At 60.7% G+C, this 25,403-nt stretch overlaps 1 protein-coding gene across 1 annotated transcript; it reads left to right on the forward strand.

Moving 5' to 3' along the window:
- The first annotated feature begins 5,312 nt into the window (after window positions 1-5,312).
- On the forward strand, window positions 5,313-24,602 carry LOC144266277 (syntaxin-binding protein 2-like). The gene is made up of 19 exons (XM_077819746.1): window positions 5,313-5,349; window positions 7,814-7,863; window positions 8,818-8,899; window positions 9,500-9,576; window positions 10,147-10,225; window positions 10,961-11,064; window positions 12,208-12,356; window positions 12,688-12,772; window positions 15,691-15,821; window positions 15,964-16,071; window positions 17,068-17,125; window positions 17,634-17,699; window positions 18,427-18,507; window positions 18,845-18,983; window positions 20,373-20,479; window positions 20,984-21,073; window positions 23,338-23,423; window positions 23,829-23,986; window positions 24,523-24,602. Exons 1-19 carry the CDS (start codon window positions 5,313-5,315, stop codon window positions 24,600-24,602), a joined length of 1,767 nt encoding a protein of 588 aa, XP_077675872.1.
- The last annotated feature ends 801 nt before the right edge of the window (window positions 24,603-25,403 follow it).

Below are 25,403 nucleotides of genomic sequence, written 5' to 3' on the forward strand. Positions count from 1 at the left end.
GGAACAGGGAGAAGAGCTCCAGCCCTGGCTGCGTCCCCAGCTCTTGTCTTGGCCTTGTAAAAGGCTGACAGACGTAGTGCGAGGTTTGAAAGCGAACACACAGTGTTCTGGGCCTGCAGCAGCGGCTGGGAAGCGTTCCTAATAAAAAAAACGCCCCGGGATCCCTGTAATCCGCACCAGAGTGCAGGGGGAGGGGAGGGAGCTGGAGGGCCTTTGAAAACACAGACAGCTTGATGCCAGCCTTCCCTGGCTGCATGAAGCTATTCCTCCAGAACCATGCCACCAAGGGCCCAGTCCTGCAGCGGGACAGCCGGAGGGTTGGTGTCGCTATCCTCCTGTTCTACAGAGGGGGAAACTGAGGCACAGAGCTGGGCCACGTCAGGGCGCGGCTGGGGATGGAGCCCGTCAGATCCTCATGAGCTGCTGTGCGGCGCTAGCCCTTGTGTCTGTGCCAGGTATAAACCCAGGCCCCTTGTGCAGGCCCAGCCGTCCGTCCCCTGGCGGACAGCAGGGCCCATGCAGGAGCCCCCACGCAGCCCCCCACCGCCCTCGGCTGCAAAGCAGCCCCAGCCCCACAGCTGGCCCAAAGGAAACACCTCCACGGTCTTTCCAGGTGCCACCCAGTCCCCCGGCGCCTGCAGGAAGGTTTGGGGTAATCACGCACACGCTGGGTCTCCCAGTCACCAACACTTTGCCCGGAGCCTGGCTCGGAGGAAAGTGCAGACCCAGTCCAGCCAGCCTTGTCGTCCCTCTCCGCGGAGCTCGGAACGCGCCTGGAGCTGCCAGCCCAGTCCTGTCTACTCAGCGAACGGCTTGCTGCTGCTCTTTCCCGGGTCTCCTCCTCCCTCCCCAGCCCTGGAGCCAGACCAACACCCGCACACAGGCCAGGGTCACTACCCTTGATATCAGCAGATCTTTGATTGCGTTGGCTACTTGCATCACAGCAGCCCCCACAGTACATTTGCCCACTCCAAATTGATTCCTGACTGACTGGTAGCTGTATGGCATTGCAAGCTTCCACAGGGCTATTGCCACTTGCTTCTCAACTGTGAGGGCTGCTCTCATCTTGGTATTCTTGTGCCTCAGGGCAGGGGAAAGCAAGTCACAAAGTTCCATGAAAGTGCCCTTACGCATGCGAAAGTTTCGCAACCCCCAGGAATCGTCCCAGACCTGCAACACTATGCGGTCCCACCAGTCTGTGCTTCTTTCCCAGGCCCAGAATCGGCATTCCATCGCATGAACCTGCCCCATTAGCACCATGATGCCCACATTGTCAGGGCCCGTACTTTGAGAGAAGTTTGTGTCCATGTCCTCATCACTCGCGTCACCGCGCTGACGTCGCCTACTCACCCGGTATCGCTTTGCCAGGTTCTGGTGCTGCATATACTGCTGGATAAGGCGTGTGGTGTTTAATGTGCTCCTAATTGCCAAAGTGATCTGAGCGGGCTCTATGCTTGCCGTGGTATGGCGTCTGCACAGGTAACTCAAGAAAAAAGGCGCAAAACGATTGTCTGCCCTTGCTTTCCCGGAGGGAGGGAGGGAACGGGGGCCTGACGATATGTACCCAGAACCACCCGCGACAATATTTGAGCCCCATCAGGCACTGGGATTTCTACCCAGAATTCAAATGGGCGGCGGAGACTGCGGGAACTGTGGGATAGCCACCCACAGTGCAATGCTCCGGAAGTCGACAGTTGCCTCGGTACTGTGGACACATTCCACCGACTACATGCACTTAGAGCATTCGTGTGGGGACACACACAATCAACTGTATAAAAACGCTTTCTACAAAACCGACTTCTATAAATTCGACCTAATTTTGTAGTGTAGATGTACCCTTAGAGACTAACCAATTTATTTGAGCATAAGCTTTCGTGAGCTACAGCTCACTTCATCGGATGCATTCAGTGGAAAATACAGTCAGGAGATTTATATACACACAGAACATGAAAAAATGGGTGTTATCATACACACTGTAAGGAGAGTGATCACTTAAGATGAGCTATTACCAGCAGGAGAGCGGGGGGAGAAAACCTTTTGTAGTGATAATCAAGGTGGGCCATTTCCAGCAGTTAACAGGAACGTCTGAGGAGCAGTGTGGGGTGGGGGAAGACAGTGGCAAGAAGATTTTGAATGGCCCCTAACTTTGGGTGCCCACGTTGAGACACCTGGGGCCTAGAGTTCAGAGGTGCTAAATACCCGCAGCTCCCAGGGGGGCTTGTGGGCACTTAGGGTGTGTCTACACTGCAGTTATGTGCCCACGGCTGGCCCGGGCCAGCTGACTCCGGCTAACAGGGCTCGAGCTGAGCAGCTGTTTATTTGTGGTGCAGACGTTCTGGCTTCGGCTGGAGCCCGAGCTCTGGGAACCTCCCACCTCGCATCGTCCTAGAGTTGAAGCGCCAGCCTGAGCCCCAAAGGCTACACCGCAGTTAAACAGCCCCTTAGCCCGAGTCCCGGGAGCTGGAGTCAGCTGGCCTGGGCCAGCTGCAGGGGTGTAATTGAAAATCAGCCCCCAGCCGTCTCTGGGTGGGCACCAAAACCTGAAGCATCCAGTGCTGGCCATTTACTCCCTACTGAATCCCTGGACCTGAACTCCATGGGCGAAGCCACCTTGCCTGGCCTGCGTTTGGCTCTAGGCTACATCTACTGGGAGCTTAGCAGGTCCTCTAGATTGGATGTATCGTGAGGGCAGCACCCGGCTCTGGGAAGGCTCAGTAATTGGATGAGTCTGTTCAATTCCACGGATCTGCTTCTAGCCAGGTTGCCGCTTGCGTTTTGCTTGGGTCTGTAAAAGAAAACAAAATCAAAGTGGCTGGTGGAAGCAGCACAATGAACATTTAAAAAGAATCAGTGGCAGAGCTACTAGCGGGCCGGGGGGCAACTGCCCCCCTCAGCAGCCATTAGGTATACGTGTGGTGCCTTTTCAAGCCAATAGGTAGAACTGAAGGTGGAACCACCAATGACCCAGCTGCCTCCTGGTTCCACCACTGCTCAAAATGTAGCTCCGCTGATGCTAAGAATCCAGAGTCTATTGAGCAGGAACATGGGACAGACAGCACCCTTGCTTGGAGAACCCATGCTTTGCAAAATGAGACATGGACTTTCATTCACCCTGCACTGAATTGCAGCCACTTCTGGAGTGGAGCATAGTACCTGCATAACAACACACGGATTGCTCGCTCAGCACGGAAATGCAGATACCTCTGGGGTGGAGCGCAGCAGCGTATCATAGAACATGAGGGTTGGAAGGGACCTCAGGAGATCATCTAGTCCAACCCCCTGCTCAAAGCAGGGCCAATCCCCAATTTTTGCCCCAGATCCCTAAATGCACCCCCCCCTCAAGGATTGAACTCACAACCCTAGGTTTAGCAGGTCAATGCTCAAACCACTGAGCTATCCCTCCCCCCCACAACACAATACAGGGATCACTCACCTGGCATTGAAATGCAGACAGCTCTGGATGGAGCATAGCAGATGTGCCACAGCACTCAACAACACTACACAGGGATCACTCACCCAGAACTGAAATGATGCCACCTCTGGGGTAGGAATGCAGCAGCTGTTGAACAGCCACAGAGCGACACTCCTCACAGTTTAGAGCAGGATGTGAAGAAGACTCTCACTTCCATTCGAAAGCTCTGGGGGAGTTCACAGAAACAGACCATGCTGTTAACCTGAGCTGAACAGCAGCCAGGACACAATAGATTGGGTCTGCACTGCGGGTAACCAGACAACAGCTCTGCCATGAGGGATTCGTTCTGATTGACGGAGGGAGGGATGGGGCAGGGAGCCAGTCAAGCTTGGGGAACAAATTCCTTCTCCAGGACGCTTTGCTCCAGGATCTTAGAGCCCAGGCTCTACGGCCATTAATTCCTGCACCACCCAGCCGGAAGGGAAGGGCTGGGGAAGGTCTTTGCGCTCCACATGTCACAGGACGACAAGGCAGAACGAACCATGTCACAGAATGAATCAATTGCATAGCCTGGACTAGAACCCACGAATCCTACCTGCCAGCTCTCTGCTCTAACCATTAGACCCCACTCCGCTCGCAGTCAGGATAGACCCCAGGAGTCCTGATTCCTAGACACACACACACACACACACACACGTTTCTCTAACCCAGTGGTTCTCAACCAGGGTTACGGGTGCCCCTGGGGGTACGCAGAGGTCTTCCAGGGGATACACCAACAGGCTACACAAAAAGCTTTAACGAAGTCAGGACAAACTAAAATGTCATACAGACAATGACTTGTTTATACTGCTCTGTATACTGTTGGATGTGTTTTGTTATAGGATTATAGTCTGTTAAAATATGTGTATATTAAATTCAATATGGGGTTTGTAAAGACAGAGCAGCAATCCAAGATGGCGTCTGAACGGCCATCTTGTGACCGCCATCTTGTTGTTTACGGTGATCATGGCCCAGTCATAACTGGATCCAACCGGTTTTTCCCGCCATTGGCAGCTCCCAGGACAATTTTACCTCAGACTGTTTCCACCCCGGCTGGGACTGTACCATGTTTTCCCGCCACTCCGTGCAGGAAGGGCCGGGACTGGCTGAGCAGTGGTACAGTCCGTTCCCTCCGGCCCTCCCCGCCCCCGGCAGCGCTGAAGGACGCCATTCCCGACGGGGCGAGACGGGCAGAGGCCGTTCGCTCCATTCGACCTGCTCCTGTTCCTGGGTACAACACGGGGCCTGGCTGAGGGGGGCTGGGTGGAGGGGGGGCGAGGGGCCTGGCTGATGGGGGGAGGCTGGGTGGAGGGGGGACTTGCAGCTCACTGGGGGGCCCTGACTGGAGTGGGCTGAGGCCCCACTACCCCAACCCGGTCCTCGCTTTAACCCTGCCCGAGGCCCCCGCCTCCCTCTGCGCCCCACGTGACCAGGTGGGGGTTCAGTGGGGACCTGCGTGGCCCTGTCACCGGTCGCCTGCCCATTGGTGCCCAGGCCCAGCCCTCGCAGCGCCAGAAGTGGGGGGCTGCGGCGTTCGGCCGTCTTCAGCCTTGCAGACATCGACCCGCCAGCACCCCAGTTGCTTTATACTGAAATCAGTCACTGGGGGGGCTGGGCCCGTCCATCAGTGACACTAGGGGGGGCTGGGCCCGTCCACCAGTGACTGATTTCAGCGTCGCTAGGGGCTGTCGCCCAGTGTCACAGACACTCCCCAGAGCATGGCAGGGAGAGGCCAGGGCGTGCCCAAGGTCAGGAGCAGAGCCGGGGCAGAGCCCAGGAGTCCTGACTCCAACCCCACCCCGCACACAGCTGAGTCCCACTTCTACCCACAGGGCTCGAGGGGACGTGGCAAGAGGCGGAGATGGCCCCGTCCGGGCTGAAGGCGGTGGTGCGCAAGAGTGAGTGCGGAGCCGGGGGGTCTGAGTGCGGAGCCGGTCGGGGGCAGGAATCTGGTTGGGTGTGGGTCTGGGGGGGCAGGGCCCAGTTGGGGGGCCCTGGGAGGGGCGCTCCTGGGGGTGTCTCACCCTCGGGGAGGATTAGGAGTCAGTCGGAGCAGAGAGCTCCCCCCCACCTGCCTGTCATACACCAGGAAGGGGAGGAGGCTGTCTGCCCCACCCCCAAGGGCTGCCCCCTCCCATAGGAGCTGCACTTTGGGGGGGCGTCATCGTCGTCATCTCTTTCCATCAGTATGACTCCCACCAGGGCCGGTGCAAGGCTATTTTGTGTACTAGGCAAAACTTCCACCTTGCACCCCCCCGCCCCCCCCGCCAACCTCTGAAAACTAGTAAAGTTAGCATTATAAACAGCCTGTCAGAATGGGTAACGGCTGCGCGCGAGGAGAAAAATGACGTCATAGCCGCTTTGTAACGTAGTGAAGCAGTACACTTCTGCCCGGCCCCAACACAGAGCTGGCGTAGGCGATAGCTGTAATGTAGGAGAGAGCAAGTTAAAGCCTTACACTTCAGAAGCCCAACCCACTTCTGTTACTTCAGAAGCCCAACCCACTGCTGAATCTCCAGCCCAGGCTGCAGTGGATGAGGCCTGTGGCTAAATCCAGACCACAGACCTGGGGTTTAAAAGACTCTTGGAAAGTGGATTCAGTTCTGATGTTCCATGGTTGCCCCCAGAACTGGGACAGAGCAAAAGTGGCCCACAGTTCAGGACGGCCGGTGGTGCTAATAACCCTTAGCTCTTCTCTTAGCTTTTCCTCACTAAATCGCACAATTAGGAGGGCCTGACACGTGACTTTTGAATACTTGGGGTGGGCCATACTGCCCTGGTTCAAGAGGGGTCTCTGAACAGGAATAGCAGGGGGCTGCGGGTCAGGAGTGAGGGGCATCTGCAGAGCCGTGGGGCGGGGGGGGAATCCAGGACTGGAATAGCTGCGGGTCAGGAGTGAGGAGCACCGGCGGAGCTGGGAGTGGGTGGTAGCCCAAGGCTGCCATAGCAGGGGGCTGCAGACAGGAGTGAGGGACACTGGCAGAGCTGGGAATCGGGGGGGAGCAAAGGGCTGGAATAGCAGAAGGCTGCGGACAAGAGTGAGGGGCATCTGCAGAGCCGTGAGGCGGGGAACCCAGGACTGCAATAGCTGCGGGTCAGGAGTGAGGCAGAGCTGGTGGGGGACAGACCAGAGCTGGCATAGCAGAGGGCTGTGGACAGGAGTGAGGGGCACTGGCAGAGCTGGGAATGGGGGGGAGGAAAGGGCTGGGATTGCAGGGGCTCCAGTCAGTAGTGAGGGGCACTGGCACAGCTGATGGGGGCAGCCCAGGGCTGGCGTGGGGAGCTGTAACTGCAGTTCAGGGTCAAAATGCCTGGGCGGAGTTGCGTGGAGAAAGCAGGTTCATGTCTGCCTTCACCATGTCTGGATCCAGGCTGTGCTGCCGGCCCCTTACCTTGCACTAGAGCTCCACGTGCCCCGCTGAACGGGGCGTCTGCATGCCGCAGGTGTAAAGGAACTGCAGGAAAGCAGCAGGGAGGCCAGCGCGTCCTGGTGCAGAATACCCCTGGAGCCTCATTAGGACTGAGCAGCCAAGTCCTGATGGGCTAGAGGTGGGGTAGGGAGAGGCATTGCTTGAGTTATGGTGGAAACATAGTGTGTTGGGCAGTGCACTCACGCACACCAGTTACCGGGAGTGGGAGTGAGAGTGAGAGCACAGGTCAGGGTCGTGGGGCTATTGCCCTACGGCGCCAGCCAGAATGAGGTGCTTCGTAGGGGTAAAACAAACTGATGTAGTATGGTAGCACCCAGGAGCCCCAGTCATGGACCAAGGCCCCATTTTGCAAGGCGTTGTACATTATTCATTAGGTGTATTACGGTAGTGCCCAGGAGCGCCAGTCATGGGTCAGGGTACCATTATGCTGGGCACAACAAAAAGATGGTGCTTGGCCCAAAGAGCTGACTATCTAATTGCTTAGCTGGGCCGTGGAAGGTGCCCAGGAGACAGGCCGGCAGTTCTCTGAGCAGGGCATGCCTTGGAGGGGTTCTATGTGCAGGACTCAGGATTTGAAGTCTTTGTTGTGTTGTTGTCCCCCACACACTGAAGAGGGTCCCTGGATCCCCTCCAGTCCAGAGGTGCTGGACAGGATCTGTTCTCTTGCTGCACGGGGCCAGATCCTTAGTTCAGCTGTGCTCGTATCCAGCCTGGCAGAAAGGAAGGGGGATCAGACCCATGGCCCATCTAGCCTGTCACCCCACCACAATCGCCGACTGGGGGCTCGGCTAGGAGCACATCGCTAGCTGGCCTGAAAGCAGGCTCTGAGCCACTTCCCCGAGGGGTCCTTCCACCAGCCAGTGGGTCCTGGCTCAGGGCACAGCCGTCCTATCCGAGCCCCACCACTGATCCTCATCTCTTTCACTCGCAGAGATCCTCAGCGTTGTCCTTCACAGCGTGAAGAAGGAAAGAGAATGGAAGGTAAGCAGGCCGAACCTGTTGCCCTGGTGTCCCCCTGGGGATATGCTGTATCCATATATCATGCTCCTCCCCCTCCAGCCTCTTGAGATTCATTAGGAACCTGAGTTTTCCAGGCTGGATCAGATCCCTGCTCTGTCTATCCCATCATCCGTCCCCAGCTAGGCTTGGGTATGTCTGCCTTCCCACCGCGCTGGATCAGACCCAGCTTGTCCAGCTAACCCCATATCTCCCCCCCACACACACCGGATCAGACCACTGGGACCAGTGAATCAGCCTGGGTGAGAGGAGGAGCAGGAGAGTGCCAAGCATGGGGGCAGTATGCACCATTGGGCAGGCAGGTTATTGAGCCCCCGGCATGGACTGGGCTGGGGGATGTGGAGCAGCGGGTTAGGCCGGTGCGGCAGAGGGAGCATTCGGCACGGCAGGAAGGTGGTGGAGATGTTGGGCCAATGGCCTACAGGGCTTTCCTAGGGGAACACGGAGACTCCCCTCGTTCCATTTCTCTGTGCCCTGATCCTGGTTCTGTCCGAGGGCTGGGGAGTGGATATCTGGTGGATCGGAGCAGGGGACTGGGAGCTAGGACTCCTGTTCTGTCCCTGCCTCTTGCACTCACCCTGTCACCTGGGCGAAGAGGCTGATCTCCTCCAGTCTAGGAGGATGGAACCATTCTGAATGGCCGGGTGTCCCAGGTTTGTCTCCTACATCTCGTACCAGCCACTCTGCTCGGAGCCGCTCTCCCTGTAGCTCCTCACGCAGTCCTTAGCACGGTCAGCTCAGCAAAGTGCAGGCTTGGTACCGGCCCTGCTGCTCTGCTGTGAAAGGGCTGTGGAAGGGCTCTGCCATTAGCAGTCGCTCTGCTCCCTTGGCTGTGCTGTGGATGATGATGGTGGGCAGCTGGGCTCAGGGCAGTGACTAGTTCATCCGAAGTGGAGCGCTCCCCTCTCGCTACCCCAGGTGCTGATCATGGACCACCCCAGCACGCGCATCCTCTCATCATGCTGCACGATGTCCGACATCGTAGACGAAGGCATCACGCGTGAGTGGCCCCTCCCTCCCGTCTGCTCCCCCCGCCAGGGCTCCCCTCCCCCTTGGATACACCTCACAGTCAGGGAGTTGACTTGTCTACATTCACGTTTGCATCTAGTTTCCCCGCTTTGCAGCCCCCTAGACGCCCTCCTTGCTATTGGTACCTTCCCAGCCAGGTCTAGTTCCCTTAGCCCGGCGCTTTCAGCCCGTGGAGCCTCTTCACCGCTTTTCTCAGACTCCCGCTAACTCCTCGCTGCTCCTCCCCAATGCTGTGGGCAGGGTCCTGGCTGGGGAGGGCGAATGCTGGCTCCCTGCTTTAGGGTGGAGGAGCCCTTGGGGTTGAGGGGCACAGAGCTGAGCCAGCACTCTAGCGGGGTGCCCCCAGCACAGTACAGAGGGCCATTCCTTCCCTGCTCCCTACTGTGGCAGCATCGCAGCCCACGGCCCCACATCAAAGCGGCTGCTGCATTGTTGCCTCTGGAATGCCCCGGCCTGCTGCCAGCGAACATCACTGTGCCCCTTGGCTTCCCCTCCCCACATCCTGGTGGAGAGCGGCTGGGGCGGGTGGCTAGGACACACTGACCCGCGCCCAGTGTCTGCTCTCTCCTAGTTGTGGAAGATATTAACAAGTGCCGGGAGCCAATCCCCAGCCTGGAGGCCGTCTACCTGCTCAGCCCAGTGGAGGAGGTAGGAGCTCGGGCCTGGGGCAACTGGATGGGGAGCAGGGGAGACCCCGGGACAGCTCCTAGTGCTGCCTGGAGGTGGCGCTGTCCGGTTGGATGCGCAGCACAACGTCAGGATGGGAATGGCCGGTCGAGGGGTCTGAACAGGTTCCAAACACCCTGCCAGGTCAGCTGGCGTGGCGAAGCTGCAGGTGCCCAGCATGGCGCCCGGGGAGGGAGGGGGCCCTGATGGTAGTTGCCTGGGATTGCTGCTCGGCCGGCTGTTCCCTGGACACTGCTCAGAGCCCACTTAGTTCAGCAGCAAGGCAATGCCAGGCCTCATCTGTGGCCGGGCATGGACACTTCTGTGCCAGCAAGAGATGTGGCTGGGCCCTGAGGATGTCCTGGGCACATGGGCACAAGCCCTGCTCCAGGCAGGGAGGGAGCCCAGAGCCAGGGGGGTGAAAACCAGCCCACCTCCCGATGGCATCATGCTAGGCCCTGAGTCCCCAGGGCCTGGGCATGGGCTGGGCCATTTGAGCAGCAGGGAGGGGCCTCGGCAGGTCATGACAACCCCCCTCTCTCCGCTTTGCAGTCAGTGCAGGCTTTGATCAATGACTTCCAGGGCACCCCCACCTTCAACTACAAGGCAGCTCACGTCTTCTTCCTCAGCCGTGAGTATTGGGGGCCGGGGGATCCCCCAGCTGGGAGCCTGGGCAGCAGCACACTGGAGCCTGTGGGTGGGGGGTCTCTCTCTGCCGGCAGGCCAGTGCGCAGCACCCTGATTATGCTCTGCCCTCCTGCAGGGGGATGCAGCCCCAGCAGGCCAGACTGAATGACCCCACCTATCTCTTCCCCCCCCTTCTCCCCAACGGGCCTGCCTCCAGCCAGCACGGCTCACAGACACCTGCAGCGTGTGACCAGAAAGGCGGCCTCTGGCTACCATTCCCAGCATGCATTGCTCCATCAGTCCCAACTCGGTGGGGGGATGGGACACCATCAGAATACCCAGTGTGTCAGGGTCATATCTGCTTCTCCCCATTACAGCGGCAGGGGGAACCCAAGTCCCCGTTCCTCCTTGTGCATCATCCTGAGTTGTACACTCTGGTCACTCAGCCCTGCGGGCAGGCTGAGGGCAGGGTGTGAGACAGGGGCTGCGTCGGAGAGATTGTGGCTCCCCCTCGCTGCTGATGCTGCAGAAGGCGAGAACCCGGCATGACTCTTGTTCGGGGGGGCTGCACTCATCGTTGACTCCTGTGTGGCCCTGCTGGCTTGCCCAGGTTCCCCACAGGCGTGCAGCACTACTGCCCCTGCTGTGCCCGTCCTGGCCCCGTCCGTGGGGGCTGGCGCTGTGCTGGGGGTCCTGAGCCCTGTGCCTGTCACTCCCACCCACTGCCTTTGCCTTGCAGCCTGTCCTGAGCCTCTGTTCAAGGAGCTGAGGAAGTCACGGATCACCAAGGTCATCAAAAGCCTCAAGGAGATCAACATGGCCTTCCTGCCCTATGAGAGCCAGGTGAGGGGTGGCCGGGCTTTGGAGGAGCAGGTCCACGGGGCGGATGGTGACGTACGACACCACACCCTTATTGTTTCATGTGATTTGGCGGGGGAACCTTTCCCTTTTAGGGCCCCGGGTTTGACGCCAGCACAGGACAGCAGGAACTAGCTGGCTGCTCACACCCTGTGAGAGGTGGAATCGCTGGCTTGCACCTGGTGGGGAGGGTAGATGTATGGGGGAGGAGGGCCCTGCCTCCCTGGCTTTACCAGCTCTTACTGATGGTTTATACTAGGCCTGCAAGACAGCCCGATACTCCACACGCCTGCCCTTTACCCAACCACCCCATCCCCTCCTTGTGTCATCAGTGGATTTCCCCCCTCCTGCCCCTGAGGGGCAGGACTGTGGTTTCAGCCCCATTGCATTGATGGGGAAACTGAGGCACAGAGAGACATGAGCCTGGGCTACACACAAAAGCTTTGTTGGTATGGGTTTGTTACAGGGACATGAGAGAAAAAATCCCCCCTGCAACTGATGCAGCTGTGGTGGCAGAGCCCCTGGGTAGATGCCGTTACGCTGGCAAAGCAGTCCTTTCACCACTCTAGCTGATTTCAGCTGGGGTACCGGTGCCAGCTGAGCCAAGAGAAGCTTTGGCTGGTATAAGCTGAGTGTCCGTCAGGAGGCTTTGCTGGCTCACCCGTCCCGTTGCGCCAGCAAACCCTTCATGGGCCGATATTGTTTATTGGTGTCCAAGCACGTTTGTCCCAATGGCTCGTTCTGTTCGGCCAGTGAAATAAGCGACAGCGGCAGACGCGCCTTGATGCCGGGTTTGCCCGTGGCTATGCTGGGGCTTTCGCCAGACTAGAAACGTCGCAAAGCCCCCTCCCCCAACATTGAGGGCACCTGGGGGTCTGCAGCCAAGTAAGGACCTGAACCTGGGGCATCTTCATCCCAGGCTGGTGCATGAATCTCTGGCTCGCTATCCCTCTACCACAAGAGGAGTGGCACTGTCAAAGGGATCTCTCCCTCACTAGGGGCTCGCTACAGCTCCACCAGGCTGGCCTGATCCAACAGCGCATCTTAGGGGCGCGGTATGGGACACAGCTGGCCTGGCTGCAAGCAGTTGGCACCGGGGTCTGATCTCTGCTCTCCCCCGTCCCCAAGGTGTACTCCCTGGACAAGCCAAAGACCTTCCACAACTGGTTCAGCCCCTACCGCTTTTTCGAAAAGAACAAGCAGCTGGAGATGCTGGCAGAGCAGATTGCCACATTGTGTGAAACCCTGGAGGAGTATCCAGCCATCCGCTACAGGAAGTGAGTGTGCCCAGGGGAAGGGGTACCCAGCTATCCCCTATAGGAAGTGAGTGTGCCATGGGGAAGTACCCAGCCATCCTCTTCAGGAAGTGAGCGTGCCCAGAAGGAGAAGGGTACCTGGCCATCCACTACAGGAAGTGAGTGTGCCCAGGGGGAGGGGTACCTGCTATCCCCTATAGGAAGTGAGTGAGCCATGGAGAAGTACCCAGCCATCCTTTACAGGAAGTGAATGTGCCCAAAGGGCGAGGGTACCTGGTTACCTCCTACAGGAAGTGCGTGTGCCCCTCGGGGAGGAGCTGTTTCTGACCCACAGGGTTTGTCTTTGCTGCAGGGACCATGAAGATAACTTCCACTTGGCGCACGCTGTGCTGGCCAAACTCAAGGCGTTCAAGGCATACGAGCCCAGCATGGGAGAGGTGAGCGAGCTGTGTCGGCCACACCCTTGCCATGGGACAGAGCCACGGGGGAGCACATGAGAAGTAGAAGGAAGGAGGAGTGATTTAGAACCTGCTCGGATATCCTGGTCGGGGGGGAGGGGTGGGGTCTAGACACCCTTGGAGATCCTGAGGGGTTGGCAGAACAATAGCATTCCTGTGTGGCTGGACTAATGGCCCCAGCCCTTCTCTAACACTGGCTGTGGGCAGATCTCAAAGTGCTCTACAAAGGCTAGTGTCCTTATCCCCTCTGTATAGATGGGGAAACCGAGGCACCAACTGGGGAAGTGTGTGCCCAGCACAATCTCTCTGTTTATAAACAGGGCAGTTCGGTCAGAGAACTAAGCTTCGCACACAGAGCCTCTCCCACACCTGGACACTCCTGTCTGTGTGTGCTCCTACACTCATCACCATGGTATCAGAATCTCACTAATGAATTCAGCCTCCCAGGGGAGGCAGGGTGGCCTGTGTTACAGATGGGAAACTGAGGCATACAGGGAGTCTGCCAGAACAGGAATAGAACCCAGCTCTCCCGAGCCTTAGCCACACGTCAGCCCTGGCCTGTGGGCTTCCCCTAGCTCCTGCCATCCCCGTCCCACCCCCAGCAGAGGGGAGCTGGAAACCCACCCTGCCCTGGATTCTCACACGGGAAACCCAGTAGCTCCTACCCCGCTAGGAGAAGCAAAGTGATGTAAAATCCAAGGCCTGCCCAGATCTCTCCCTCCTGTTGCCTCTGCTCTTGCTTCCAGCCTTTGCTGAGCTGCTGGGAGACTGTGCACCTGTGACCAACTGGGAATGTTTGTAATATCTTTTATGAATCTGATGCGTGCCTCAGTTTCCCTATATATTTCCTGGCTTCTCTGGCAGGGGGTGAAGGGGAAGGATTCTCGGGGAAGGTAAGAGTCATGCCGGGGGTGGGGGGTGTCACCTCCCTGTCTTGGTGAAATGAAGAGAATCCAACACAGATCAGCCTGGGGGCCAGAAAGACCGTGCCGGCTCCAATGGCTCCTGGCTGGATGCTCCCAGCAGGGAATTGGAGCAGGGCCCCCAGCTCGAGAACACAGGGTTGGGAAGGTTTGAGCTGGGGGATGATTGCGGGAAGCTGGGAGCTCTCGCCTGAGAACTGACCAAGGTCAGGCCGAGGCCTGGTCTACACGAGGCAATTGGGTCGGTGCCACTGCGTTGCTTGGGGGTATGGGAAAGGCGGAGTCACTGAAGCGGAGCAGCTGAAGTGGTTTACATGTAGACAGGCCCTGAGTGAGAGACCCGGAGTTGAAAACAGGTTTCTCTGCAGCTTGGCCAGGCTCTGGGCTGACCAGAACGGCCTCTTGCTTTAACCTTCAGTGGGCTGGGCTGCCCAGGCTGGGGTCCAGGTGCCTAAGAAACCCAACTGTTCTGGTCTCCAAAGCCACCCAGCCCGCAGTCCCGGCACCCTGGGGCCTTGTCTGCACTAGTCCCTCTTGCCTTGATGTTTCCCAGCAGCCAGCCTTGAGGGGTAGCTGGCACAGGCAGTGCTGTGGCACCCACCAGTGCACTAACCACCCCTCTGCTCTGGGCAGGGTGGGGTGACTCGGTGGTTACGCCAGCCCCCATCTGCACTCGGGGATCCCTCCAGCAGAGCTGAACTGGCAAAGGGTGTGAGCAGAGTCCCGTGGGGGGTGGGGGCGGGGGCTGAGCATAGGAACCCATCCAGGCTGGGTAGGGCTAGAGGGGAATGATGGTGCCAGCTCTGGGTTCATGTCCCTGCTCTGCCACAGACTCCCTGTGTGACCTTGGGTGAGTCACCCAGCCCCTCTGGGCCTTCATCCCCCTCTGCAATGGGGTGACAGCCCTGCCCAGCCCCACGTGCATGGGGGGGCAGGATGCAGCAATGATTGTGCTACAGTGGTGGAGGCCAGATACTCCTCCAAGAGAGGCGCTCCCCCGTCAGCCTCAACCCATTTACCCAGAGGCTGTGGAGACCTGCCAGGCGGATGGGTGGTGGCCGGTCCGACGTTCTGCTCCCGAGCGTGGCTGAAAATTGGGCCACGTACTGAAGTGGAACAGTTGGGATAGCATCAGGGGCTGTAAGTCCCCACCTCACCCACCCCTGACTGTCTGTGCTACCCAGCAAAGAGCAGACACAGCCCCTTGCCGAGGTGCTCCTGGGTGGGCTTGGGTTCCAGTGGGGCTGCTGGAGCCAGTTTCAGAGCCGTCTGCCATGAGAGCGCAGGGCTGGTCTCCTATCGCCACCTGCTGCGCAAAGAGGGCAGTGCATGCTGATCAGGCAGGAAGCGGGGGCTGGGCCAGCCCCCCCATGATGTGGGTCTGAGATGCTGCCATTTGAGTGGTCTCTGTCCAACTGGATGCTGGGGGGCCACACAGGCTGGGACTGGGGAGCTAGAGCTTCATATGGGGTCCCAGCTCAGATGCAAGGTGGGGCATAGGGATAATGTCATGTCGTCCCCCTCTGGGCCCTTGTATCAAAGAGTCTCTGGGCCTGGTGTTGGTTAATGATAGACTAGCCAGGCCCTTCTGGTGTAGTTCCCCCGTCCCCACACAGCATATGGAGCAGGGGGCAGTCAGGGAGCTGCCTTGTAAGGGGCATGCTCCCGTTGGTGGAGAGGTACGAGCAGAGAGCATTCTTGGGGGAGGGGGGCATTGCTATTTGCATGAGGGGTAGGTAGCCCGTCCCTGCAGGGGGCGTTGCAGTGCAGCTGGTCAGGGCAGGACCCCAGGGCACGTCCCAGCTAGCTTGGGGGGTGTCTCTTGGCTTCCCCCTGGGGTTGGGGGCTGGGCCACAGAGAGGGCGGGTAGTGAAGTTTCAGGCCACCAGGGCCCATTGGATTGTGCCGTGTAAGCCAGGCCAGGAACCCTCTGCCAGAGCAGGAGGTGACGGGTTTCTCTCTCCTTTGCCCCAGGGCCCCGACAAAGCCCGTTCTCAGCTGCTGATTGTGGACCGAAGCTTCGATCTGGTGTCCCCACTGCTGCACGAGCTCACCTACCAGGCCATGGCCTACGACCTGCTCAGCATCGAGAAAGACACCTACAAGTAGGGCCTGGCTGCCAGCAGGGGGCGCCCGCACCCCTCCTCAGGCGGGCTTGGGGGGATGTGGCCCAGGCACCTGCACTGCTCCGCAGCCCCCACGCTGGGGCGAGGGGTGCCGCAGCCTGACCCCATCTCCCCCCTGCAGGTACGAGACGACGGGCATCAGCGACTCGCAGGAGAAAGAGGCGCTGCTGGACGAAGACGACGAACTCTGGGTGCAGCTACGTCACATGCACATCGCTGACGTCTCCAAGTGAGCGCGCTCGGCCCTGCCCCCTGACGCACCCCTCCATGCCCCGCCCATCCACTGGACATACCCCTCCGTGCCCCACCCAGGGCCAGGACCCATCCCCCCCCGGACACACCACTCCGTGCCCCACCCAATGCCAGGACACCCCTGGACACACCCCTCTGTGCCCTGCCTAGTGCCGGGTCTTGCTACTCCCCCCCACCTTTGGCACACCTCTCCCCTCCCCACCCAATGCTGGGACCCCCTACCCCCACTTTGGCACAGCCCTCCCCTCCCCGCCCGCTGCCAGGACTCCCTCCTTGGACACACCTCTCCCACCCAGTGCCAGGACAGCCCACCCCGTTGACACACCCCTCCTCCTCTTTTCCAGTGCCGGGACTTCCCCCATCCTCCCCTTCTGACACACCCCTCCCCTTTCCTTCCCACCCAGTGCTGGAACCCCACTACCCCTTGGATACACTCCTCTCCCACCCAGTGCAGGGACACCCACCCCCCGCAACACACCCCTCTCCTGCGCAGTGCCAGGGCCCCCCCTCCCCCTCCCACCCAGTGCTGGAGCTTGTCCCTCAGACATACTCCTCTCTGAGTGCTGAGACCCCCTGGACCCAGCCCCTCTCCCCAAAGGACCCCTGAGCGCTCCCTTCCAGAGCCACTGTCCACATCTCCTCTTGGGGATCCGCCTGGACACTGTCTTCCCCCGATCCCAGGGTCTCCCCATGCACCTTACAGCTCCCTTGAGTGAGTCCCTCACCGACCTCCTGCTGGGCCTGCCACTGCCCCCAGGCTCCCCCAGCAGGGCGCCAGGAGCCCCCAGAGGTGCACTGAACTCTGCCTTGGGGTAACTTAGGAAGAGGGCCTCCCCCAGCCTGTCTGAGGCTCTTGAGGCAGAGAACCCTGGTGCCTGTGGGGCGGGGGCTCCATCCCCTGTAGCATAGGACAGGGTACCCCCTACCTCCAAGGCAGTGCCTGGCTCCGTCCTGACCCCTCTCCCTGCTGCAGGAAGGTGACGGAGCTGCTGCGCACCTTCTATGAGAGCAAGAGGCTGACCACAGACAAGGTGCGGCAGGGGTTGGGGGGAGCGATTGGGGAGTTCAGGCCGGAGGGACAGGGGGACCCATCCCACTGCCACTGATGGGGAGGGGAGGCTTCCCTGCTGCCCCAGGAGGGGTTGGCGGGGGCGGGGAGGCTGTCCCATTGCTCCCAGGGTTTGCCTGTAAAGGGCTTAGAGGTGTATGTGGAGTCCCCTGCCCCCCAGCCAGAGCTCTGGAGCTCCCCACAGTGGGGGAGGGCAGAGGCCCATGGGGCGGGTTCAGACAGCAGGATCGGGACCACGCAGGGAGAGCTGCAGGGAGCCAACGCTGGCATCTCCCTGGCCCGCTGCTGCTTTACACCTTGAGGGGCGCTCGGGTTGCGGGGCTCCCGTCTCGTTCCAGCTGGCCTAGAAAGGGCAGGTCTAACCTAAGCTGCAGCCACGCATGGCCTGAGTGACCCGCCCTGCTGCCTCTGCCCTGCAGGGGGCTCCAAGCGCTGGGAGCGGCCAGGATCTCACCACCGCCTCCCTCCAGGCCAACATCGAGGACCTGTCCCAGATCCTGAAGAAGATGCCCCAGTATCAGAAGGAGCTGAACAGGGTAACGGGGCTGGGCTTTTCGTGGGCAGGGGGCAGGCCATTCAGTGGGGCTGATGGGAAGGGCAGGGTGCTCTGTGGGGCTGCTGAGGGACAGTAGGGACTCTCTTGGGGGGCAGGGCACTCTGTGGCACTCCACTTTACTGCCTGATGAGAGCTGCTGACCTGTCCCGTTGGGCAGAGCCATTTTCCCCCCAGGTGCTGTGTGGCACCATGGGCAGCAGCCTGCCTGTCAGTGCCCAGAGCTGCCACGTTAGCCCCACCCAGGGCAGCCCTTGGGTAAAGCCCGTGCCTTGCTGCTGCAGCTCTCGGGAGAGGGCCTTGGTGAGCTTCCAAACCAGCCTATTGGAGCCACTCCTGGTGCCACTGAGCCATGTGCCAACAGAAAGCTCCTGGCCACTGGCACATGGCTCAGTGGCACCTGCTGATCTCCAAGCCCCCAACCTCGTGGTGACTAACAGAGAAGCTGTGGGCTGTTTTGGAAGCTGCTCCCTCCTCCTGATCCTCCCCTCCAGCTGCCCCACTCCACCCCAGAGGTGGCTGCACATCAATCCCTATATGGCAGCCCTATATGGTGGCTGGGCAAAACAATCCCTATGTGCTCGGCTTCTACAGCCAATTGGGGCTGCCCCTCTGGCCGAGGGGCCCTCCTTGTGGGTTGGGAGGTGCAGGTGCTCTGGATCAGCCAGTGATACGGTGAACTCGCCCTGTGCCCCGGTCTCTCCCCGCAGTACTCCACGCATCTGAACCTGGCCGAGCACTGCATGCAGCACTTCAAAGGGACAGTGGAGAAGCTGTGCAGCTTGGAGCAGGTGGGTCTGTGGGCAGAGCCTGGCTGGTGGGCAGAGTCTGGCTCATGGACTCAGCCCGGAGAGAGGGGTCTCAGAGCCGCAGGCTCGCTGGAGCCAGGGTCAGCCCCTCCATGCAGCACCAGGGGTGCAGAAGGAGGACATGGGGCTCGGGTTACTCCCTCGGGGCCAGTTGCTCACCCCAGAGGGAGCTGACCCCAGGGAGGAAGGGGCCCTGGCACGGGGTAGGCGAGCTGTGGGTCAGGGGGCCGTCACATCTCCCATCCTGCTGCGTGGGCGGGAGGAAGCAGAGTGGCCTGACCTGGGCCTTGTGTGTGTGCCCCCTTCCCCCTGCCCCCAGGACCTGGCTATGGGGACGGACGTGGACGGGGAGAAGATCGAGGACCCCATGAAGATCATCTTGCCTGTCCTGCTGGACCCCAGCGTGCAGGCCTACGACAAGATCCGCATCATCCTGATCTACATCTTCCTGAAGAATGGTAATGCCACAGGCCTGCAGGGGGAGCACTGCGGGGCCTGCTGCTGCAGAAGGGGGCTCCTGGAGGTGGGGCCCAGGCCTGTGGGGCTGGTGGGGAATAGCACTGCTCAGACTGGCAAGCCCTCCTGCTATGCAGGGCGCCCCCCGGCCAGCCGCTTCCCAGGGCCTGTGTCCAGCCTGGCTCTACAGCCCTGTCTTCCCTCTGCCCACCTCTCGGTGCCTGCAAGCCTGCCAGTGCGCCACGCCCATGCTCCGATCTGGGGTCAGATCTGGGGTCAGATCTGGCGGCCTTTGCTCCGTGGTACTGCCTTCCGAGCAGTGTCCGCCCTCCATGCTCCCCCAAGCCCGTTCTCTGCAGGGAGGGAGGGAGGATGGAGACATACACCCAGAGCAGCCCCCCAGCCCGTTCTCTGCAGGGAGGGGGGATGGAGAGACACACACCTGGAGCAGTCCCCCGGCCCGTTCTCTGCAGGGAGGGGGGACTTCCCTCCTTCCTGCAGGCTGTTCAGATACCATGTTGTGTCTCTGAGCCTCCTGCAACCAGTCCCCTGCCCACCCCTTGTGTCATCCCTGCAGCAGCTCCCTGCTTCTTGCTGCATCCAGCCCCTTCCCCAAACTCACCAGGGCCTGGGGAACCTCCCTGACCCTGACACTTGGCACAGTCCCTCTTCCCCCATCGGTTCTTATCCCATGCTGGCTCGGTGGGGCAGGGCCCTGCTCCGGGGCCCCTCCTGTAACGCTGCTCAGGCACTGCCCCTGTGCCCATTGCTCAGGCCAGGGTGCCCTCATGTGGCTCCTCTGGCTGCCTGGCTGCCCAGTTTCCTGGCCAGGGGGCGCTGTGGAGTTGCCAGGCCTCTCCGTCTGCACTAAGCAGCAGTAAATGGTTTGGGGGGGCAGGGGTGGGGCACATTGCCCTCCCTCCAGCTCAAGGCCTCACAGCCTTTAAGAGCCAGGCCTCGGCTCTGACTCTGCACCTGACTGGCCGCAGAAGGGGGAGCCCAGATCAGGGGGATGGGGGCTCCCATTGCACTGCCAGGGGGAACTAGAGAGAACCCTGATCCCAGCGCCCGAGAGAACCTGTTGAGGGAGGAGCAGCAAGAACCTAAATTCGATCATTAACTGTGTGGGGTCCAGTGGGTTAGAGCGGATGGTGCTGGGAGCCAGGACTCCTGGGTTCTATCCTCAGCTGTGGGAGGGCAGTGGGGTCTAGTGGGTTAGAGGGGGGCTGGGAGCCAGGACTCCTGGGTTTACCCCCAGCTCTGAGAGGGGTGGGAAGAGCAGGATCTCAGGATTTGATCGGGGAACTAGGACTCCTGGGGCCACGGACTCATGTGCCTGGGCTGTGGGTGCGTCCCGGGGTGTTAGCGCTGACCTGTCTCTCCCCGTGAAGGTGTGGACAAGGAGAACCTCACCAAGCTGATCCAGCATGCCAACATCCAGCAGCAGAGAGACATCATCACCAACTTGCAGTTCCTGGGCATCTCTCTCACACCTGGGGTAAGGGACTGGGGCCAGGGGCCAGCAGCTGTACCCATGCCAGGGGGCAGATCTGTGCTGCACAGGGGAGCCCAGGCCATCCTGGAGGTGCCCCTCTATGGCAGTGACCTACTCCCAGCACAGAGGTGGCCTCTGTCCCTGTACAGTGGGGTGACGCCCTCCCCATAGGAGGGTGACCCCCGAGTTACTCACCATCTGGGGTGACTTCTTCTGCCCTGGTAGAGGATACTGGAAGTCAGGACCTCAGATCGCCAGCGAGCTGGAGCTGGTGACCACTGCTTGGGGTGGCCATGCGGCGAATGGGGGGAAGCAGCTCTGTTCTCCCATCAGGCTCTCTCTCTCTCTCTCTCTCTCGCTCAGTGATCCATTCTGTTCTTTTCTCTGCCTCTCCCCTTCCAGCCTGGCTGGCGCGACTCAGGTAGGCCGCGCTCTCCCTGTCTGCCCCCGTTCCCACCCCGCACCTCCTCCCTGCTGCCTCTCACCCCCTCTCCCTTCCTCCCCCAGAGCGGGCAGCTGCGACCGGAGAGGAAGGTGCGGCTGGAGTCCAGCTACCAGTTCTCCCGCTGGACCCCCATGCTCAAGGACATCATGGAGGTACCGGGCCATCTGCTTCCTGGCCTTGGGGGTGGGGTTGCAACTGGCAGGCTGGGCCCAAGGGGGAGGGGTTGGTTTGGGGTCAACCATGTGTAGAGCCCTGCATATCTGCGCACCATTTCTGCGGATAGTGGATCAGCTGCAGATACAACCGTGCAGGGCTCTACTCCCCAGCAGCACCTGGCCCGTGGCGTCCAGCTCAGGCAGCCTGGGGGATGCAGCGCGCTCAGGGCCGCTGGCCCGCAGCCAGTGGCTGGGCGACAGGTCGGAGTCGGGGCTGTCCGGCACCCACTCGCTCCGCCGTGCTGCTTCCTGTCCAGCAGCTCGAGCAGCACCAGTGTCCCCACCAGCTCCTGGGCAGCAGGATTTGGGATTGGAGTGGGTGGGGCCCCGGTGCCCCACCCCTCCACCCCACTGTGATGCAACATGCTCTGCTGCTGCTGTGTACTGTTGCTCGTGACCCCCCAAGAGGGCACGTGATGAGACACCCCTTCCCCCAAGCCCCCACCCCCTCCACACTGCCCCTTCTCCTCAAGACCCCACCCCCACACTGCCCCTTCTCCTCGAGAGCCAGCCCCCTCCACGCTGCCCCTTCCCCCAGCCCCCAACCCCTCCACGCTCCCTTTCCCTGCGAAATCCCTTCCCCACACTCGCTAGCTGCTGCCGGTGAGAATGCGGATACAGGTAAAAGGCGGCTTGTGGATCACGGGCTGATGCACATCCACACTTTTGTATCTGTGCAGGGCTGTAGCCATGTGAGGGGCTCATCAGAGAGTCCTCTCCTGCTGCCGTCCTTAGGGGTCTTAAATCATAGACACGAGTGCAGGGGAGTTGTCTTACTCGGTGCTGAGATGCTGCCACCTCTGGGGTGGGCCATGGGCGGTTTATACAGCGGTCCCTCACCGGGGCTGAATTCTTCCTAAGGAGGGGCAGGCAGCTCTTAACAGCCGCCCAGCAGCGCTGCCCGAGAGTCTAGGGCAGGAGGTGATCAGTGTGTGGGGCTGGAAGTGCAGGGGATCCAGGCAGCACACTGTCATGACTGGCACTGGAATCTGAATGGCTGGCAGGGTCCTTGGCCTAACCTCCAGTGAGGAGCAGCTGTTCGACGCTCATCTAAAGGATGAACTCCTGCAGCACAGTACTGGTCACGCCCCCTGCAGACCCCCGCCCCGCCTGCTCTCTGCAGTACAGCGCCTCCTGGTGCCGCACTGGGGCAGCACTGACTGCCAGGGGAGAGTGCCCCCTGCTGAGCCCTCCGCCTGCTCCCTGCAGTACAGCGCCCCCTAGCGCTGCACTGGGGTCATAGAGCACCCTCTGCTGACTCACTCGCACCCCCCAGCACCCAGTAGCTTTTCCTTAGAGGTCTCCTATCCAAGCACTGCCTGGGCCCAAACCTGCTTAGCTTGTGAGAGGTGACATGGTCACTCCATCCCCTAACCCTTGCAGGGGGCTGAGCCCCTCATCGCCCTGTCCTGTGGGGCACTCCTCAAGGGGGTGGGGGGGCACACTTAGTTGCCTTCAACCTACTGGCTTGGGGCTCCTCCAGGCCAAGAATTAACCCCCCGACCGGAGCTCCTGTCCCTGGCAGATCACAGGTGGGAGGCTCCCAGGCCCTTGTTCCAGCGTTTGATGGTTCCTCCTGTGGGATTTTGGGGCAGGCAGTTGCGGTAGCCTCAATCCCATGCCTAACCCAATGGGGGTGCCCCCTCTCTGCGCCAGCCACAACTTGGCAGGCCTTAAGCTTCCCTGTACAAGTCAATGCAGCAGACTAATGTAAAAAGCCCCTATTATGTGGCATTAGGATGTATCATATCCTGGGCCCCCTGCGTGCCTGGGACACACCTCATGGAGCAAGAGGCAGGGCCTGGATCTGCCCTCAGCAGGAAAGGGGCACTGAGGGGAGCCCCCTGCCTCTCTCCCCCCACCCCCCAAATGAGGGGCCCTGGATCTGGCTGCAGGAGGTCTCCGCCCTCCTCATAACGGTGGATGGGTGGGGAGTTCACAGCAGGGCACTGAGCAGCTGAGGGGGATGTGGGGAGATGGGGGGGCATCACTGGAGGAGTCAGCGTGTTCTTTGCTGGCTCCCCATGCCCCCCCCGGAAAGGGGGCCCCAGGCTGCTCCCCCCAGGGACTGTCAATCATTCAGTGAGGAGCCGTCCCAGCCCCTCCACCCCAATGGGGCCTGGTTTGGCCACCAGATCCGAGGTTCCTGCTGCTTGGCCCCTGCTGATCTGTCCTCCCTCCACCCCCCCACCCCCTGCCAGGACATCATTGAGGACAAATTGGACAAGAATCTGTGGCCCTTTTTGTCGGACCCGGTCCCTACCACCAGCTCCCAGGCTGCTGTCAGGTAAGGCTGAGCCTGGCTGGGCTGTGGGTGGCAGAGCCCTGACACACACACCCCAGAGTGTAGGAGCCTCTGTACCTGGGAGTGTGTGGTCAGGACCCTGCCCTCTACGGGGGAGGGGATGTCCAAGAGCCGGGAGCCCTGGAACCCTCTTACCATGTACCCCGCACCCCAGCAGTCCCTCAACACAGCAGGGCCCAGGATGGAGGAAAGGGACTGGCCAAGCTTTAGACAGACCCCCAGCCCAGCGCAGGTGCCACCCTCCCCTACTCCCTCTTGCCTGCTTTGTGACTCCTGTCCCACTCCCTTGGGCAGGGCCTGCCCCGCAGCCTCCTCCAGGCCCTGCCCTTCCATCTGGCATTCCCTCAGCGAGCCCCTGGTATCCACACTGCCCCTCTCTCCCCCCAGCGCCTGCTTTAGGCATTGGCACAAGAACAAGCCAGCAGCCGAGTACCAGACGGGCCCGCGCCTCATCATTTACGTGCTGGGTGGGGTGTCCATGTCTGAGATGCGCTGTGCCTACGAAGTGACCCCGGCCATCAAGGGCAAGTGGGAGGTGGTGATCGGTGAGTGGGGCGAGTCCTGGGGGAAAGGGCGGCTGGAATGCCCAGGTCAGGGAGAGTTGGGACCCCCTGGGAGGGGGAGACCCTAGAACTGCCTGCCCAGCACCCACAGGGCTCCCATGCTACCCTCTGTCCTCCCACTCCCAGGGGCCTGGGAACAGATGTGCTTGCCCCACATGGCCTGTATCTAGCCGCCTGATCTCCTGGCCTCTGTCTCCCCAGGCCTCTCATTGCCCAGGGACCATGTGTGGGGCCCCAGTCAGACACCCCCAGTAACTCCCATAGGGATATGGCTCACCCCCTGCACACACCCCTCGAAGACCCAAGGGTGAGGAACACTGTCAGCGCGCGGATTCTTGCCTGGCTGTGCAGGGTACAGCGGCACGAGGGGTGCAGTGCCAGGCCAAGGGGGATAGGAGACAGTCCCTCCCCCCCTGCACTAGAGCAGGGTCCAGCTGCAAGGATGGGGGTGATGGTGATGCCAGCCACATACCTGCCTCACTGTGCCCACCACTGCCAACCACCTCTCTCTCCCCCAGGTTCCAGTCACACCCTGACCCCCAAGCGCTTCCTGGATGACATCCAAACCCTCAACCAGCTGGACCCTGAGGAGGCCTAGAAGCAGCCCCCTCCCCCCAGAGACTCTGCCCCCCACAGTTTGCTGCCCCCAGCTCCACCTGCTCTTCTCAACAAGGCACCTTCCCCCCTACTCTTGGCTGCGATGTCAGTTCTTGGGCGGGGGGAGGACCCGCAGGCTGCTGGGCTGTTTGGGCAGGGGGCAGGCCAGGCTTCCTCCCTCTGGCACAGCCTCTAGGGCCGTTACCCTTTGTGCCCTGTGGCCACCCTGCCCCCGATGGGGTAGGAGAAGAGTCAGGCTCCATTATCTACCAGCTTCAGCCATTCCTACCTCCCCTCCCTGGGACCCAAAGCACAGCCCCTCTCCCTCCCCGTCCTGTCACCCCTCTGCCAGCGATGGGGGGCGCACAGAGGCTGCTACCAGCATCTGGCTTTGGGGGGGGGGTGACCCAGCCACTGAGCCCCAGGCTGTGTCTGTCCAGTCTGCAAAGAGTTAAGGAGACCCCCCCCCCCTTCTGCCCCCATATCATCCCCATTCACCGCCTTGAGGTGCTGGCCCAGCCCTGGCTCCCTGCACCCCTCCCATCACAGCCTGGCACCCTGGCCTCTTGGCCCTGTCCCCCAGTGGGGACCTCGGCTCCTGAAGGGGGGAGGAGTCCTAGCAGGAGTTGCAGTCAGAGTGCCCAAGTAAGTGGGGGTGGAGCCAGGACTGCGTAGGAGGCGCGTCCAGGGTTGGTCAGCAGCAGGTAGGGTGACCAGATGTCCCGATTTTATAGGGACAGTCCTGATATTTGGAGCTTTTTCTTATCTCGGCTCTTATTACCCCCCACCCCTTGTCCCTATT

This window comes from Eretmochelys imbricata, chromosome 1 (assembly GCF_965152235.1).
Source record: "Eretmochelys imbricata isolate rEreImb1 chromosome 1, rEreImb1.hap1, whole genome shotgun sequence".
Lineage (NCBI taxonomy): Eukaryota > Metazoa > Chordata > Testudines > Cheloniidae > Eretmochelys > Eretmochelys imbricata.

What these genes read in the sequence shown, in the direction of transcription:
- LOC144266277 (XM_077819746.1), top strand. Translation starts at nt 5,313, where the DNA reads ATGGCCCCGTCCGGGCTGAAGGCGGTGGTGCGCAAGA. An exon ending in TCACGTCTTCTTCCTCAGCC is followed by an intron (nt 10,226 to 10,960) that starts GTGAGTATTGGG and finishes TTTGCCTTGCAG; the next exon opens with CCTGTCCTGAGCCTCTGTTC. An exon ending in ACGAGCCCAGCATGGGAGAG is followed by an intron (nt 12,773 to 15,690) that starts GTGAGCGAGCTG and finishes CCTTTGCCCCAG; the next exon opens with GGCCCCGACAAAGCCCGTTC.